General features: G+C 43.5%; 1 protein-coding gene across 7 annotated transcripts in view; it reads right to left on the minus strand.

Annotated features, from left to right (window-relative positions):
- The window catches only part of usp19 (ubiquitin specific peptidase 19), a 218,693-nt gene that overhangs the window by 58,667 nt on the left and 140,743 nt on the right, over positions 1-19,283 (minus strand). For all 7 annotated transcript variants that reach the window (XM_073071970.1, XM_073071968.1, XM_073071973.1 and 4 more), the window contains 2 exons: positions 14,529-14,630; positions 1,778-1,918 (listed from right to left, as the gene is read on the minus strand). In XM_073071970.1, coding sequence (XP_072928071.1) covers positions 1,778-1,918; positions 14,529-14,630 — 243 coding nt within the window. The remainder of the gene's footprint in view (positions 1-1,777; positions 1,919-14,528; positions 14,631-19,283) is intronic.

Raw genomic sequence — 19,283 nt, forward strand, 5'->3', positions numbered from 1 at the left:
TTACTTCCAGGTGCTCTGGTTTCCTCCCACGGTTCAAAGATATACAGGTTAGTAGGTTAATTTGTCACATGGGTGTAATTGGGTAGCGCAAGCCTGTTGGAAAAGGCTGTTACCATGCTGAATATCTAAGAACAAATGTATAAATAACTTGCTTTCTTTCAGTTTATATCCAGACTGGCTATCACAATCTGGTATAATATCACTGGCATAGGTCATGAAAATTGTTGTTGTGTGGCAGCACTTCATTGCAATACATAATAAAAAGTCTAAATTCTAATAATTATACTTACATAAATAAGTAGTGCAAAAAGAGAGGGAAAAAACTGAGGTAGTGTTCATAAGTTCACTGTCTATTCAGAAACCTGATGGCAGAGGGGAAGAAGCTGTTCCTGAATCATTGAATAAATGTCTTCAGGTTCCTGTTCCTCCTCCTTGATGGTAGCAATGAGAAGCTGGCATGTCCTGAGTGATAGGGGTCTCGAATGATGGATGCTGCCTTTCGAAGGCATCCTCATACTTGGGAGACCAGTGAGTTTATAAATCTCTACAGCTTGATCTGCTCTCTTTTGTACATCTGGATCATTGTGGTTATACTGACCAGACTTCATTAATAACACAATGGCCAATTATTACATTACTACACCCTTTATCCAACCACTGACCTCCCACACCTTCCCTGTCACTGAGCAACTTAATTTCTCTCTCTGTGTGCTCAAAGGGTCTTCAACTGGAAAAGATAATTCAATCAATTTCCACAGATGCTGTCTGACCCAGCCGAGATTTTGCAGCAGTTTCTGTTTTAAAATTCCATTAGGGAAAATCTTTAAAATTCTTGCTTTCATGGACTGGCAATGCTGACATCAGTATTGGACAAATGGCCCATGATGCAGGCTAACCTACCAAATTGCATCTCTCAGTCCATTAGAAAAACAAAATCACCACGACTGATCTGTTACATGCAGCTTACATTCACCAAACTGACCCAGTGCCTTTGAGAAATGACAGACCACCAATAAATGTACTGAGCTCAAGCCTAGGGTAAATCTCTTCCTTATCCTAGAATATCTGCAAGTTCTACTCAGTTAAGACTATAGGACATAGGAGCAGAATCAGGCCATTCAGCCCACTGTCTGATCTGTCATTTGATCATGGCTGATTTCTTTTTCCTCAAATGCCATTCTCTTGCCTTCTCCCCATAACATTTGATGCCTACATTTATCATGAGCCCATCAACCCCTGCTTTAAGTACACCCAATGACTTGACCTCCACAGCTGTCTGTGGCAATGAATTTCACACATTCACCACTCTCTAGTCCTAGACTTTCCCACTATAGGAAACATGCTCTCTCCATCCACTCTGACTAGGCCTTTTTGGTAGGTTTCAATATCGCCCCCCCCCCCCCTCATTCTTCAAAAAACTCAAGCAAGTATAGACCCAGAGCCATCAAGTGTTCCTCATACAGTAACGATTCCATTCCCAGGATCATTGTCATAAACCTCCCCTGAACACTCTCCAATGCCAGCACAGTGTTTCTTAGATAAGGGTCCCAAAACTGCTTACAATACTTCAAGTGCAGTCTGACCAATACCTTATAAAGCCTCAACATTAAATCCTTGATTTTATGTTCCGGTCCTGTTGAAATCAATTGCATCTGCCTTCAGGAGAAAGAGGAGAAGAGCTCTCTCTGCCTTGGAGCTCAGGTAACCTCTACTGCCATTCCATCAGAAAGAGGGAACATAGAAAAGCTCTGCAGAAGCAACAACTGGTGACTCCTACCTGTTGTACTTGCAACTCGACTACTCTCTCCTTTGTAAGGTCTTGAGACAGCACCTCGAAGCAGAAGAGTGTATCACTGGGAGACACTGTATCCAGGGACTGAGATGCCAGAAATAGCCGCTGGAATCTATTTCTCACAACCTACAGGAGAAAGTGTCAAACAAGAGTGATAGAGCTGTCAGTAGCAAAGAAACCTGCAGCATTGAGATTTGTACAGTATATCAACGAGATATTGCTCAAATTGTTAAACCACCTTAGTTCACTTGAGTTATTTCACCAATTTCTTCATTTTGGTCTGAAGCAGTGAACAGACAGTGGAAGAAAAAAAGAGAAGAGTATAAGGACCTTCAGCCCATAATGATGGTCAACCTTTTAATCTACTCTGAGATTCAACTAACCCTTCCCTTTCACATAGTCTTTCATCCATTTGCCTATCTAAGAGTTTCTTAAATGTCATCAGTATATCTGCCTCTATCACCACCCTGGTAGCATGTTCCATGCACCCACCATTCTGTAAAAAAAACTACCTGTGTCACATTTATTAATGCATTGACCTGAATATTAATAATAAATTGGAATTACTTCATGAGATTTTTGATGTTGTTCTGAAACCTGGATCAGGCAGTGCAAGAGAAACTCCTTTTCACTTTCAAATTAATTTTAGAGGTGTCAGAATTTACTATTTAAATTAATAGCTCTTCTATGACTGGAAATTATTGCTGGGGCAGCTGATAGTCAGTGTACATCTATAAAGAGAAGTGTGAGGTACCACACGTGGGGAGGTGCAATAATGCAAGGGAACGTATGACAAATGCAACAGTAGCGAGTGTTGCTGAAGAACAAAAGCACCTTGGAATAACATCCACTGATTCATCCAGGTAAAAAAAATATTTCCGTATAAGCCAAAGCACAGACGGTTCAGTAGCATAGTAGTTAGCAAAATGATTTTCAGTGCCAGCGATCACCATTGACTGTCAGGAGTTTGTATGTTCTCCTCATGATAACGTGAGCTTCCTCTGAGTGCTCTGGCTTCCTGCCACACTTCAAAGTGGGTTAGTAAGTTGTGGGTATGCTATGTTGGTACCAGAATCACAGCAACACTTGGGAGGCTGCCCAGCACAATCCTCGTTGATTTGATTTGACACAAACTCTGCACTTCACCATATGTTTCAATGTACATTTAAAGCTAATCTTTAATAAATTTTTGAATACAAGATCAGGGCGTCATCACATTTCTGCATAAGTACTACATACAGTCTAATCACCAGATTACAGAAAAGATGCCATTACACTAGAGCTTGGGTAAGAAGAGTGTGGCTACAAAGACTGACTAGATAAGCTAATTATTTACCTGGGAAGAGTGTGGCTACAAAGACTGACTAGATAAGCTAATTATTTACCTGGGAACAAGGGAAGCTGAGACTTCACTGAGTTGCATAATTGAGGGGCCTCACAGTCAGTTGGAACAATCATTTACGTTACATAATTATATAAAATATGTGTTAATTTAAGTTTGTTAATTTATATGTCCTTGCCTTATGCTGCTGCCAAAAATCTAACTTTTATGGCATGAATGAATTGAATTGAATTAGAAACATAGAAAACCTACAGCACATAACAGGCCCTTCAGACCACAAAGTTGTGCCGAACATGTCCCTACCTTAGAAATTACTAGGCTTACGCATAGCCCTCTATTTTTCTGAGCTCCACGTACCTAACCAAAAGTCTCTTAAAAGACCCTATCTTATTCGCCTCCACCACCATGGCTGGCAGCCCGTTCCACACACTCAACACTCTCTGTGTAAAAAAACTTATCCCTGACATCTCCTCTGTTCCTACTCCCCAACGCCTTAAGCCTGTGTCCTCTTGTGGCAACCATTTCAGCCCTGGCAAAAAGCCTCTGACTATCCACACGATCAATGCCTCTCATCATCTTATATACCTCTATCAGATCACTTCTCATCCTCCGTCACTCCAAGGAGAAAAGGCCAAGTTCACTCAACCTGTTTTCATAAGGCAAGCTCCCCAATCCAAGCAACGTCCTTGTAAATCTACTCTGCACCCTTTCTATGGCTTCTACATCCTTCCTGCAGCGAGGCGACCAGAACTGAGTGCAGTACTCCAAGTGGGTTTGACCAGGGTCCTATAATAGCTGAAACATTACCTCTCAGCTCCTAAGTTCAATTCCACGATTAATGAAGGCCATTACACTGTTCTTAACCACTTCTTAAACAATTCTAGTTTAAACTCTCCCAGTAGCCTTAGCAAACCTCCCCGCCAGGATGTTGGTCCCCCAGGATTCAAGTGCAACCCATCCTTTTTGTACAGGCCACACCTGCCCCAAGAGGTCCCAATGATCCAGAAGCCTGAATCCCTGCCCCAATCCCTCAGCCACGCATTTATCCTCCACCTCATTCTATTCCTATTCTCACTGTTGTGTGGCACAGGCAGTAATCCCGAGATTACTACCTTTGAGGTCCTACTTTTCAACTTCCTTCCTAACTCCTTGTAGTCTTTTTCAGGACCTCTTCCCTTTTCCTACTATGTCATTGGTACCAATATGTACCACAACCTCTGGTTCTTCTCCCTCCCACTGCAGGTTATCTTGGACGCGATCTGAAACATCCCAAACCCCAGCACCTGGGAGGCAAACTACCATCCGAGTTTCTTTCCTGCGTTCACAGAATCTCCTGTCTGACCCCCGACTAGAGAGTCCCCTATCACTACTGCCTTCCTCTTCCTTTCCCTACCCTCCTGAGCCACAGGGACAGACTCTGCCAGAGGCACGGCCACTGTTGCTTCCCCCAGGTAGGCTGTTGCCCCCAACAGTACTCAAACTGGAGTACTTATTGTCAAGGGGTACAGCCACAGGGGTTCCCCCAGTACCTGACTCTTCCCCTTCCCCCTCCTGACTGTGACCCACTTGTCCGTCTCATGTGGCTCTGGTGTGACCACCTGCCTATAACTCCTTTCTATCACCTCCTCGCTCTCCCTGACCAGGTGAAGTTCATCGAGCTGCATCTCCAGTTCCCTAACCCAGTCCCTTAGGAGCTGCAGCTCGACACACCAGGTGCAGATGTGGCTGTCTGGAAGGCCAAGACACTTCAGGACCTCTCACATCTGCCACCTGTATTACTCACATCCTTCACATACATGAGGAGTAAAAATTTTTACGTTACGTCTCCGTCTAAATGTAGTAATTTGTAATAAATAGAACAGTCAATGTAATATAGAGTACACTCAAATCAGGTGGAAGAAGCTGTCCTGGAGCCTGTTGGTCCTGGCTTTTATGTTGCAGTACCGTTTCCCGGATGGTAGCAGCTGGAACAGTTTGTGGTTGGAGTGACTCGGATCCCCATTGATCCTACGGGCCCTTTTTACACACCAGTCTTTGTAAATGCCCTGAATCATGGGAAGTTCATAACTACAGATGTGCTGGGCTGCCCGCACCACTCTCTGCAGAATCCTGAGATTAAGGGAGGTACGATTCCCATACCAGGCAGTGATGCAGCCAGTCAGGATGCTCTCAATTGTGCCCCTGTAGAAAATTCTTAGGATCTGGGGGCCCATACCAAACTTCCTCAACCGTCTGAGGTGAAAGAAGCGCTGTTGTGCCTTTTTCACCACATAGCTGGTGTGTACAGATCAAGTGAGGTCATCGGTGATGTGGAAGCTGAGGAACTTAAAACTGTTTACCGTCTCAACCCCGGATGTCAATAAGGGTTAGCCTGTCTCCATTCTTCATGTAATCCACGACCAGCTCCTTTGTTTATGCGACATTGAGGGAGAGGTTATTTTCTTGACACCACTGTGTCAGAGAGATGACTTCTTCCCTGTAGGCCACCTTGTTATTGTTTGAGGTAAGGCCAAGCAATATAGCGTTGTCTGCAAATTTAATTAGCAGATTAGAGCTGTGGGTGGCAACACAGTCATGGGTATACAGGGAGTAAAGGGGGGGGGGGCAGTACAGAGCCCTGAGGGGCACCTGTGTTGAGGGGCAGAGGTGAGGGAGCCCAGGTCTTGCCACCTGCCAGTGATCTGACAGGAAGTCCAGGATCTAGTTACACAAGACAGGGTCAAGGCCGAGGTCTCTCAGCTTCTTGTTGAGCCTGGATGGAACTATGGTGTTGAATGCTGAACTGTAGTCCACGAACAGCATCCTCACATAAGCATCTTCTTCTCCAGAAACAAACTTATTAACAGAAACAAGAGCAACCAAGAAGTCAAAAGTAACTGGCTTTCTCCAAAGGCTTGGTGGGAATCTGGAAACCACTGGCTGAAAAAGGAACTAAGTGGCAGAAACGCTAATAATATTTACAATGTAGTTAAATTTTGGACCACTTTGGGAATATTGTGTTTAGTTCTGGTTGCCTTGTTATAGGAAGGATGTGGAAGCTTTAGAGAGGGTGCAGAGGAGATTTACCAAGATGCTGCATAAATTGCAGAGCATATCTCATGAGGTTAGGCTGGGCAAGCTGGGGCTTTTCTCTTATAGAGAAGGAAAATGAGAGGTGACTTGATAGAAGTGTATTACGAGATAAGAGACAAAGAATGGATAGCCAAAGGCTTTTTCCCCAGGATGGAAATGGCTAATACAGGGGCTAAGTTCTTAAGTTGATTGGAGGAAAGTATAAGGGGAATGTCAGAGGTAAGTTTTTTAAAAAAAAGAGCAGTGGGTGTGTGGAAGTAGAAGCAGATACACTGCCGACATTGAAGAGACTCTTAGATAAGCACATGGATGAAAGAAAAATGGAGGGCTATGTGGGAGGGAAGGGTTAGATTGATCATAAGAGTAGGTTATAAGGTCAGCACAACATCGTGGACCAAAGGGCTGTGTTGCAGTACTGTATTAAAGAACTATGATGGGCAAGACTATAGACCTGATACTGAAAGGTTGCTGCCTCTGTTGCAAGTTTTCTAAAAGTCAAGGCAGCTGGATATAGGTCACAACCAGCCACGATCTTACTGAACAGGCTCAAGGGCAGAATGGGCCATTGTATTACTATATTAAGAAAGTGTGCCAGCATCTTAATCAATCGCAGAAATTTCATTTGATGCCCAGCTCACGCCTCAGTTTTCATTCATAAGTGCACATTTTCCAAGCTGAAATCATTTGTCGACCTTCAGGATCAGAAACATCAGCTCCATTTGCCTTTAATATGCTCAGGGAAACATACAAAGGAAAAGCCTCACTTCAGATTCAGATTATTGTCATTTAGAAACCACAAATGCAATGCAGTTAAAAAATGAGACAACGTTCCTCCAGAATGATATCACAAAAGCATATGACAAAACAGACTACACCAGAAAATCCACATAACGCTTGGCAATCCCCAATCCAGAGTCCAGAGAGGTTTCTGCTGCATATTAATATCGTGCTACCATCTTAGCGCGTTCCCTGGAAAGGAGCTCCAAATCCAGCAGACAAAACAAGACCAAAAGCTAAAGCTACAAGACCTGCACAAAACCACATAGTTACAACAGTGCAAACAATAGAATAATTGATAAAAAAACAGACCATGGGCACAGTAAAAATAGTCCAAAGATGTTAAAAGACTAAGTTCAAAAGAAACCACCACACAGTTTCCACAAGTCCTCAGGGTCCCGATTTGACTCGTCATCTCACGCTGGCGGCAGAAGGGAATACCCCCGCTATGGACTTCCACGGCGCCGCCCGACTCAGCCTTGCAGACCAGCACACAATGAAAGCTCTGTCGAACCCAGCCTCGCAGACACAGCACACAATGAAAGCTCCGTCGAACCCAGCCTCGCAGATGCAGCACACAGCGAAAGCGACCTGACCGCAGTGGACTCCGAGTCCGTTGAAACTCTGAGCCTCCGACCATCCCCTCCGGCACAGCTTCTCCGAGCACCATCCTCTGCCGAGCATATTAAGACGTCCCTGCCAACGGCCATCGGCAATGCGACCCCGAGGACTGGGTGCCTGTTCTTCCCAGCAGAGACCCGGACCTCACAGCAGCAGCAGCAACGAAGAAGGTCTTCCTGGAGATTTTCAGATGTTCCTCCGTGCTCCCAAGTCCGTTTTTCATCCGATTATGATTGTGCACGGCACCCCGCTTCACAAATAACAGATAATCAGCTCCGGAGTGGTGGACTTGTGGTCTTTTTGCAGTTAGACAATACTATAGGGGTCAAAATCCACTGTAACCCCTCTTGGTCTACATCCAATGGACCTACAGAGGTATGAATAGGTGATGCAGAATATTCCCAGTTCACTAGATCAAATGGTAATATTTTTAGGAAAGTATACCCCAAAGGAACATGTATTTAAAATTATAAAGATATTGAATTGAATTCTCTGGCATTTGTTGGAAGCTTACGTACGTTTTCTCTAGCTGCATGGGTACAGAAAAGATTCATGAAAATGTTAGTGAGACTGTAGGGCCTGAGTTATAAGGAGAGGCAGGAAAAGCTGGGACTTCTTTCCTAGGAGTGGGGAAAACTGGGGGAAGATAAGGTGGATGGTCACAGAGTTTTTTAGCCCTCCAGAATCTAAAACCAGAGGAAGGTGTTGGCCAGAAGAAGCTACAATCAGTGAACAGGAATGGAGGTGCCCATTTTGTGAACTGTTTGATGAAGCAATTCTTGCTCTGGGATAACTTAATCAGAGCAATTGAACACGGGCACAAGGAGTTTCTGTTAATGATCTGCTAAACCTGAGGCCATTCTCAGATAAGAAACATGTTTATTGTGTAAAATGATAGGTTTGTGGAAGTAATCTCATCACCTGGTCTGAGTATCTGGATGGACCGGTTTGACTGGTTTGAGCCAGTCAGAGTTGAAGGCAGAACCTAAAAATAATACTGCTTATAGCACTGGCTACATCCAACGGGAATTTGACACAGATCAGTCAGATGATTGAGGGAACAAAATTGAAACATCATAGGATTGACCTTGTAATGTATGGATCTGTTGTCTGTGCACGCGCATTGTTCTTTCTCTCTGGCTGCAATGTGAATACACCAGTTAAAGCCATCTCTTGCGTGCATGCTTATATTGAATTGATATGTAGTTGTGCGCAGACACAACAAATTGGTGACATGTATGAACCTAAATGTCACCAACTGCACTGATAGTTACGAGACAAAACAACAAGAATTAAATAGCATGAGAAAGCCGAAGGACCCGTGAATAACAGTGAAAGACAGGCTGAATTTAAAGTGAAAATAACGTAGCAATGTCTTCAGTCAGGAAAGTTGGTGAATTTGATAGCACTAATGAAGGCTGGGAGTCATATATCAAGAGAGTGGAACTGTATTGTAACGCGAACAACGTGGAGGAGCAAAATAAAGCCACTACATTTCTTAACTTAATTGGCCCAAGAACGTACAGTCTCTTATGCAACTTAGTAACCCCTGCAAAGTCAGCAAAACACTCAATGAAATTATTACAAGATTACAAAATCACTTCAGCCCTAAACCAATGGTAATAACTGAGAAATTTAGATTTTACAAAGGAACCAGTTAAAAGATGAAAGCATTTCTGAATACATTGCAAAAATGCTCAAACTTTCCCAGTACAGTGACTTTAGAGATGGAGTTTCTGATGCATTAAGAGACAGGCTTGTATGTAGTACACACAGTCAAAACACTCAAACGAGGCTATTATCCGAAAGAAACCTAACCTTAGAACGGACATTAACCATTGCAATATCATTAGTGACTGTAGCAAAAGATGCAGCAGAACTACAGAAGAGGTGGTTAGAATGTCAAATGCACAAAACGTCTCTGAATGGTGCGAAAAGCCAAAGATGTTATCAATGTGGCAAATCCTCCCATGATGCAAATGACTGCTGGTTCAAAGAAAAGTCTGCAGAAAGTGTCACAGACAAGGTCACATAGAAATAATCCGCAAGGCAGACAAAAAGTACAACTGGGTGAAAAGTCTTAAACACAAAACTACGGTAAGTAAATGCATAAAGTTACCAAATGTAAAACAGATTCAGACAACATAGAGTCTGACAAAGGTGAACTGTCATGCCTAGAACTGCATAATTAGATCACAATAGATGATCTGGATTACAATAGATGCGTCCAGTGTAAAACTGAAAATAGAGCAGCTTTGTCCATAATTCTGAGGTTGACAACAGACCCTAAGATACCATTGGAGAAGACCTCAGGGATGCTAAAGACTTAGACAGGTAAAAAAGTGTCTCCCAAAGGCAATCTGAAAGTAAGTGGAGGCCAAGCACAATGTATTGAAAAGTGGATGGCCAGCACTTTTTGGACGTGAATTATTGAGAAAAATCCAACCAGACTGGCACTCAATCAAAGCTCTTAGTGTGACATCAACAGGAAACTGCAGCCCAAATGGTAGCACTGGCAGAGACTGGCACAGCTGCTAATGCTAGTGAGGAGGTGATTGAGAAGGTAAACTCAAAGGCATGAGGGCCAGAATTGAACTGGATGAAACAGCAACACCAAGATTCCATAAAGCTCGTCAAGTGCCTTACGTACTGTCTTAAAGTGGATGCTGAACTGCAGAGCTTGGAGGCGTCTGGCATTCTCTCCAAGGTTGAGTGGAGCGACTGGGCCATGCCCATCGTCCTGATGATCAAGAAAGGGAAGGCTGGAGGCATTTGTGTATGTGGGGGTTTCAAGGTGAGCAACAACCCAGGGCTGCGTCATGTGCAGTATCCCCAGCCACAAATAGAAGACATTTTTGCATCTATGGCAGGCGGGGAGAGGTTTTCAAAGATTGACTTGTCACAAGCTTATCTGCAAATAAAGGTTGAGAAGTCAAGCAGGAAGTTCCTCAAAATCAACACTCACAAGGGATCGTTCTAGTATAATCATCTCGTCTTTGGCGTCGAATCAGCTCCAGCAGTTTGCCAAAGAGCAATGGACCAAGTGCTTCAGGATATCCCAGGAACTCATTGTTACCTTGAAGATATCATTGGGACTGGCAAAGGTGATGAAGAGCACCTCCAAAATCTGGTAAAGTGCTTACCAGGCTGAGTGAGCATGGTCTGTGCGCAAAGAGAGAGAAGTGTGAGATTTTTGAGAATGAAATCTCCTATTGTGGATTTGTCATTGACAAGCATGGCTTACGTAAGTCATGAGAAGATTATAGTAGTGTTTCAGACACCCAAACCAGAAAATATGTCACAACTCAGCTCTTGTGAACCTTGTAAACTACTACCACTGGTTTCTCTCAAACATTGCAACAGTGCTGCATCCATTGAAAACACCGTTACAGACAGGAGCAAAGTGGGAATGGTCAGAAAGATGTGAAAAAGCATTCAAGCAAACAAAGAGACTAATAACTTCCAATGAACTGCTCACCCATTATAACCCATCCCTGCCCATCTGACTGGCATGCGATGCATTCCCTTATGGCATTGGAGCTGTTTTGCCACATATTATGAAAGATGGATCTGAATGTCCGATTGCATTTGCTTCAAGATCACTGATGAGTGCAGAATGCAGCAATGCACAGATTGGCCAAGAGGCCCTAAGTCTAATATGGGGAATAAAGAAGCTCCACCACTACCTGTACAGAGAAAAGTTTATGCTAGTGACAGATCACCATCCCCAAGAATGGTGATTTTCAATCCCAGGAAGGGAATTTCTGTGATGATTGCTACCTGGCTACAATGTTGGGCACGGTTCCTTGGAACCCAACTCTGAACATAGAGTTCGAGGGTACCGAACTGCACAGCAACACTGATGGCTTGTCATGTCTTCCACTATTGGCAATTGAAGAAACGAAAGTCTTCATATTGTGACCCAGCAGAAGTGTTCTACACTGCACTGGTGGACCAGTTGTTGAAAACAAATTCCAAAATACAAAGGGAAACAAGGAACAACCTAACATTGTCAAAAGTCTATGAAATCAGCATGCAAGGATGGCCAGCTCATGGTACATCTTACAATTCCAGAGACCAACTGTTGGTATGTCAAAGTACACTGATGAGTGGCTCTTGTGTTGTGGTTCCCTCTAAACTACGCACCAGAGTGCTAGAAAATCTGCATGAAGGACATCTGGGTTAAGTCAAGGTGAAGAGTCTCACTTAGAGCTACGTGTGGTGGCTAGGGATACAAAACAGGATTAAAAACTTGGCCAAAAGCTGTTTGGAATGCCACAAAATTCAAAATGCAGTGCACAGGCACTGTTACACCCATGGGAGTGCTGACATCACCTTGGCAAAGAGTACATATTGATTTTGCAGGGCTATTCATGGACTTCATGTTTCTGATGCTCAATGTGGCCGGAGGTCATACCAATGAAGTCAACCATGTCAGCAAAGACCGTCCCTGCTCTGAGGACTACCTTAATCAGAAATGGCTTACCCAACCAAATTGAGTGACAACAGACCACAATGTACATCAGAACTTTGACTTTATGACGAAAAATGGTATCAGACATTTTAAATCAAACACGAGAAAATGTGTTGGAAATCCAAGCCACACACACAAAATGCTGGAGGAACTAAGCAGGCCAGGCATCAACTATGGGAAAAAAGTACAGCTGACGTTTTGGGCAGTGACCCTTCGGCAGTCCTGGCCTGAAACGTCAACTGTACTTTCCACCACCCCTCCCCCCCCCCCCCCCCCCCCCCCCCCCATACACACTGCCTGGTCTGCTGAGTTCCTCCAGCATTTTGTGCATGTTGAGCACACATTTCAAGTCAGCTCCTCACCAACCAGCAACAAATTGGTTAACTGAAAGGTTTATCCAAACCTTCAAGTCGTCCATTAGTGTGATGGACAAGGAGGACATTTCTCTACAGCAAAAGTAGACAACTTCCTTCTTGTGTATCGGAACGCTGTTCATGCAATGACAAATCAAACTCCTGCACAGATGGAATCTGAGATCTCACGTAGACCTCCGGAAAGGTACAGAATAAACAATTCAGCCAGTTGCAAAGTAAAACATCAAGGAGCTTCGAGATTGGACAGTAAGTCCTAGCGCGTGATTACCAAGAAGATAAGTGGACACCCAGTAGGATAGCTACAAGAACTGGACCACTGATATACAGAGTGAATGCTGGAGATCAGACATGGAGAAGTCAGGTGAACTATATACTGGATGCTCAACCAAAGAACACACCTGAGTCGATGGCATCCGACAAGACAGACACATTTCAGTCACCGGACCTGCCTCCCAGTAATGATCATGTCACTGACAGCATAGTGACACAGGAAACTGAGAATGTTGTCTTAGATAAGATGCTTACCAAACCTGATACCACTCCTTGGGTCCAGAGGTGTGACAAGAACATTATTGTTGACAAGACTTGTCAAACCTGATGTCACTCCACAGTCCAGAGGTGCTATCCTGAAAGGAACAGAGCATCACCCAAAAGAACTGTGAAGTTAGTTATGGACTGTTGTTGTGAAAGCATGTTTATTTGGAATATGGGTTTATGAAAGGAAAATTTAATGTTTTCTACATATACAGTTCATGTTGCATTAATCCAAAGGGGGAGGAAGTGTAATGTATGAATATATTTCTTTTAGAGCAATGACACCCCTCTTAGCACTACTTATTGATCTGTTGTCCGCGTATGCGCATTGTTCTCCTTCTCTCTCTCACGGCAATGTGAATACACTAGTGAAAGCCATCTCCGTGTGCGTGCTTTTATTGAATATACAGTATATGTAGTTATGCACAGACACAAAACACCTAATGAGGAAAAGTATAAAAATAGAGGATTTTGACAGCTCAGGAAGCAACAACTCCTCAGTGACCAACCACTGCAGATGTGGAGGACCCCACATCAGACATATGGGGATTAGATCAAGGCCATGAAGAACACATGGTTAGTTGGATTTTTCCCAGGTAATGACTTTTCTATTCTTTGACTGTTCATGGAGGGGCAGGAAAACTTAGTTCATGAGCACTTAGATATTCAGTTGTGTAAACTCACATGCTTGTAAACTGAGCCAATAAAAGTACTTGTAACACAGGTATAAGGTGAGAAAGGAATGATTTAAAAGGGACCCAATGATGATGGTTATCTGGAACAAGTTGCCAGAGGAAGCTGTAGAAGTGGGTATAATTACAATGGGGTTTAAGATGTTTTGACAAGTACACAGATAAGAAGGTTGAGAGGAATATGGGCCAAATGCAATCAAATGGATTACCTTGGTCAGCTTGGACCACAGGTTGTGCTTCTGAGTTGTTTGGTCTGTGACTTTCTGACCGCGAACTGGCTAAGTTAAATGCCATTTGCCATTCTGTAACATCACTGTCCACTACACTACCAATTTTGGTGTAGTCCACAAACTTACTAACCATGTTAATAACAATTCCATCCAAATCATTGGTCAACAGCGGACACACACTAATCTCTGTGGCATACCAGTGGTAACAGACCCCTCATCTGAAAACTGAACGCCCACTACCAGCACTTGTGTTCTACCACCACACCAATTAGCCAACTCATCCTGGACCCCATGTGATCTAACCTTCCAGACAGCCCTTTCCTTGCCTTCTGAAATAAACGCACAACTTTAGCCACCCTCCAGTCATCTGGTATCTCACCCATGGCTAAGGAAAAAAATCTCTGCCAGTGCCTCAGGAGGTTCTTTCCATCATGTCCTAGGATGCACTCTGGATTTGGCCACCTCAATGTGCTTCAAGACCACCAGCACCTCTGGAGGAACAAGTAACTCTTTAGATAAAGATGAACTTCAAGTCAGGAGAACTTTCTTGCTCAACCCATCTTCCCATCACCTTCCCTAGTTTAATCACAAGTCACCTTTGCACAGTTATAAGGACTTACCTCAGCTAGTCGAAGAGAGTCTACTTTTACCTTCATGTTCCGGGCAACAGCTTCAAAGATGTCCGTGGCGCTGGCATTTTCCTTGCTCACACTCACCAAGATCTATTAGCAGAGAAGGAGAAAAGGAGCAATCAGGTTAACTAAAATACATTTAGAACATGCTTAAATGAATAAAACATTCCAAGGCTTTTCTCAGAATCAAAAACAAATTCTAACACCAAGCAACAATTAACTTGTTTAAGCACATTGGCCTTCATAAATCAAATCATTGAGTACAGGAGGTGGGATATTATGTAGAAGCTGTATAACACAATGGTGAGGCCCAATTTGGAGTACTGTGTCCAGTTCTAGTCACCTACCTACAGGAAACAGAACAGAGAAGTCTACAGCACATTAGAGGCCCTTTGGCCCACAATGCTGTGCTGACCATATAACATACTCTAGAAACTGCCTAGAATTTCCCTACTGCACAGCCCTCTATTTTTCTAAGCTCCACGTACCTATTTAAGAGTCTTTTAAAAGACCCCATCATGCTGGCGGTGCATTCCAAGCACCTACCACTCTGTGAAAAACTTACCCCTGACATCCCTCCCTGTACCTACTTCCAAGCACCTTAAAATTATGCCCCCTCGTGTTAGCCATTTCAGCCCTGGGAAAAAGCCTCTGGCTATTCACACGATTAATGCCTTTCATTTTATAATCTCTATCAGGTCACCTCTCATCCTCCATCACTCCAAAGAGAAAAGGCCAAGTTCACTCAACCTATTCTCATAAGGCACACTCTCCAATCCAGGCAATATCAATGTAAATTTCTGCACTCTCTCTATAGTATCCACATCCACAGTGAGGTGACCAGAAGTGATCACAAAGATTGAAAGAGTACAGAGAAAGTTTACAAGATGTTGCTGGGTCTTGATAATCTGAGTTATAAGAAAAGATTGAATTAAGTTAGGACTTTATTCCCTGAGGTGTAGGAGAATGAAGGGAGATCTGTTAGAGGCATATAATATTATGAAGGGTATAGAGTAGATGCAAGCAAGATTTTCCACTGAGGTTGGGTGAGACTAGAACCAGGGGTCATAGATTAAGAGTGAAAGGTGAAATATTTAAGGGGAACCTGAGGGGGCAACTTCTGCACTAAGAGGGCAGTGAGAATGTGGAATGAGCTGCCAGTGAAAGTGTTGGATGTGAGCTCAATTTGAATATTTACATTGTTTGGATAGGTGTATGATTGGGAGGTTTATGGAGGACTATGAACCAGGTGCATGTCGATGGGACTCAGTAGATTAATAGTTTGGCACAGACTAGATGGATCAAAGGACCTGTTTCTATGAATATTTGGACAGCTAACCAAGAGCTTGAACAAAGCAGCAAAGTTTAAGAGCATTCTAAGAGAGGAGAGAGACCGAAGGAGAGAACCTTAGAATTGACATTCCAAACCTTAAGACACAGGATACAGAAGAGAAAGCCTTAAATTGGGGTGATTAAATCTTGGAATCCATTGAAGGACAAGAAAGGAAGATCCCAGGGATATGATGGATGGATGTGACAAAATGGTAGAGTGCAGAGTGAGTTTTACAACTGAAGGGACATGTATGTGGTGGGAAATTCTCTATTCAAACTCATGTGGTTCCAGAATCATTTAGCATATTCCAGGCAAAGACTGAGGTTAATGGAGAGTAAACAGGTAGAGATGAAAGATTAGGTCTATTTGTCACATTTACATTAAAACATTGCCTCTGGCGATGATCCCTGCATTATCAATGGGGACGGGAGAGGTTCCGGAGGATTGGAGGGTTGTGGATGTTGTCCCTTTATTCAAGAAAGGGAATAGAGATAGCCCAGGAAATTTATAGACCAGTGAGTCTTCCCTCAGTGGTTGGTAAGTTGATGAAGAAGATCCTGAGAGGCAGGATTTATGAACATTTGTAGAGGTATAATATGATTAGGAATAGTCAGCATGGCCTTGTGAAGGGCAGGTCATGCCTTACGAGCCTGATTTAATTTTTTCAGGATGTGACTAAACACATTAATGAAGGAAGAGCAGTGGATGTAGTGTATATGGATTTCAGCAAGGCATTTGTTAAGGTAAGTCCTATTGAGAAAGTAAGGAGGTATGGGATCCAAGGGAACATTGCTTTGTGGATCGAGAACTGGCTTGCCCACAGAAAGCAAAGAGTAGTTGTAGACAGGTCATATTCTGCATGGAGGTCAGTCACCAGTGGAGTGTCTCAGGGATCTGTTCTGGGACCCTTTCTCTTCATGATTTTTATAAATGACCTGGATAAGGAAGTGGAGGGATGGGTTAGTAAGTTTGCTGATGATACAAAGGTTGGAGGTGTTGTGGATAGTGTGGAGGGGTGTCAGAGGTTACAGTGGGACATTGATAGGATGCAAAACTGGGCTGAGAAGTGGCAGATGGAGTTCAACCCAGATAAATATGAAGTTGTTCATTTTGGTAGGTCAAATATGATGGCAGAATATAATATTAATGGTAAAACTCTCGGTAGTGTGAAGGATCAGAGGGATCTTGGGGTCCAAGTCCATAGCACATTCAAAGCAGCTGCGCAGGTTGACTCTGTGGTTAAGAAGGCGTACAGTGTACCGGCCTTCATCAATCATGGAATTGAATTTAGGAGCCGAGAGGCAATGTTGCAGCTATACAGGACCCTGGTCAGACCCCACTTGGAGTACTGTGCTCAGTTCTGGTTGCCTCACTACAGGAAGGATGTGGAAGCCATAGAAAGGGTGCAGAGGAGATTTACAAGTATGTTGCCTGGATTGGGGAGCATGCCTTATGAGAATAGGCTGGGTGAACTCGGCCTTTTCTCCTTGGAGCGAAGGAGGATGACAGGTGATCTGACAGAGGTGTACAAGATGATGAGAGGCATTGATCGTGTGGATAGTCAGAGGGTTTTTCCCAGGGCTGAAATGGTTGCCACAAGAGGATACAGGATTAAGGTGCTGGGGAGTAGGTACAGAGGAGATGTTGGGTAGGTTTTTCTCCTCAGAGAGTGATGAGTGTGTGGAATGGGCTGCTGGCAACGGTGGTGTAGGCGGATACGATAGGGTCTTTTAAGAGACTTTTGGATAGATACATGGAGTTTCGTAATTTCTAAGGTAAGGACATGTTCAGCACAACTTTGTGGGCCGAAGGGCCTGTATTGTGCTGTAGGTTTTCTATGTTTCTAACATACAATGAAACAGTGTCAATGACTAACACAGTTTGAGGATTGTAGGGGGTAGTCCACAAGTGTCGCCATGCTTCGGGCACCAACATAGCATACCCATGCTGACTGCTATGTTATCATGGCTGCTGATGTTTTGACACAGGAGATTGTAGCTACTGAGATTTGGAGCTGATAAGGTAAGAGAATGGGTATTGAGATAGAGAAAAGGCATAAGCTATCACATGACACAGCAAGCCGAAGGGCTGAATGGTCCTCTCCTACTTTCACTGTATGCTTGTACGGTGGAGTGAATTAGTACATGGACACCAGATCAGGATGAGATCAATTCTTTCCATAATATGTCGATTTGAGGGTGAGTGAGACAGCAAAGGAAGCACTGAATCTAGCAGGAAGAGGAAATGGATAACAATCTTGGCAAATAAAGCAAGGTTAGAAGGGCATGTTGGGGAGGAAGCATTAAGAAGAGGGACGCCTCACGTCTTAATAAGCTGGTAAGGAAGGCGGGCTCTGTCGTGGGCAAAGTACTGGAGAGTTTAACATCGGTAGCTGAGCGAAGGGCGCTGAGTAGGCTACGGTCAATTATGGATAACTCTGAACATCCTCTACATAGCACCATCCAGAGACAGAGAAGCAGTTTCAGCGACAGGTTACTATCGATGCAATGCTCCTCAGACAGGATGAAGAGGTCAATACTCCCCAATGCCATTAGGCTTTACAATTCAACCGCCAGGACTTAAGAACTTTTTAAAAGCTATTATTAATGCTTTTTGAGATAGTGATTTAGATGTATATCATATTTTTTACTGAGTTAAGTATTGTATGTAATTAGTTTTGCTACAACAAGTGTATGGGACATTGGAAAAAAGTTGAATTTCCCCATGGGGATGAATAAAGTATCTATCTATCTATCTAATGTTAGGAGATGGAAGTATTCAGTCTTGGCAGACAGTGGGGATGTGGAGTCGAACTCCTGCCTATAGTCAGATTCAGCTGAGAAAGGGAGGGAGCCGGGTACGGGAGCGGAGGCAGAAAATTCAAGAGATATCCCACAGATCAGTTTACAAATGGCAGAAGACCTAATAGACTGGGTGGGGAGGGGGAAAATACCTGATTGGGAAACACTAAATTACGAGGGCATGGCTAGGACTGAGAGCAAGGAACCTTCCTCAGAGTGGTGATATCTGCAACCAGAGAGCTCATTTACAGTAAGGGGTAAGAAATTTAGAAAGAATCTAAATAAAAACTTTTTCATCTAGAGTGGTTGGAATCTGGAATACTACCAGAAACACTTGCGTAAAGGAGTATCTGGATGAAGACTCCAGCGCCGGTATTAAATTAGCACAGCTGGGTATTTCATGGTTGGCAAAGGGCCTGTTGCTATATGAATGTAAAATTCAATTGCAGAGTGGTTAGCATAACAGTATTACAGCATTGGTGACCCAATTCAATTCTTGCTGCTGTCAGTAAGGAGTTTGTATGTTTTGCCTGTGACCGAGTTAGCCTTCTCCGGGTGCTCTGGTTTCCTCTTGCATCCCAAAGACATACAGGTGGTTGGTAGATACAT

The sequence above is a fragment of the Hemitrygon akajei genome, chromosome 19 (assembly GCF_048418815.1).
Source record: "Hemitrygon akajei chromosome 19, sHemAka1.3, whole genome shotgun sequence".
Taxonomy (NCBI): Eukaryota; Metazoa; Chordata; class Chondrichthyes; order Myliobatiformes; family Dasyatidae; genus Hemitrygon; species Hemitrygon akajei.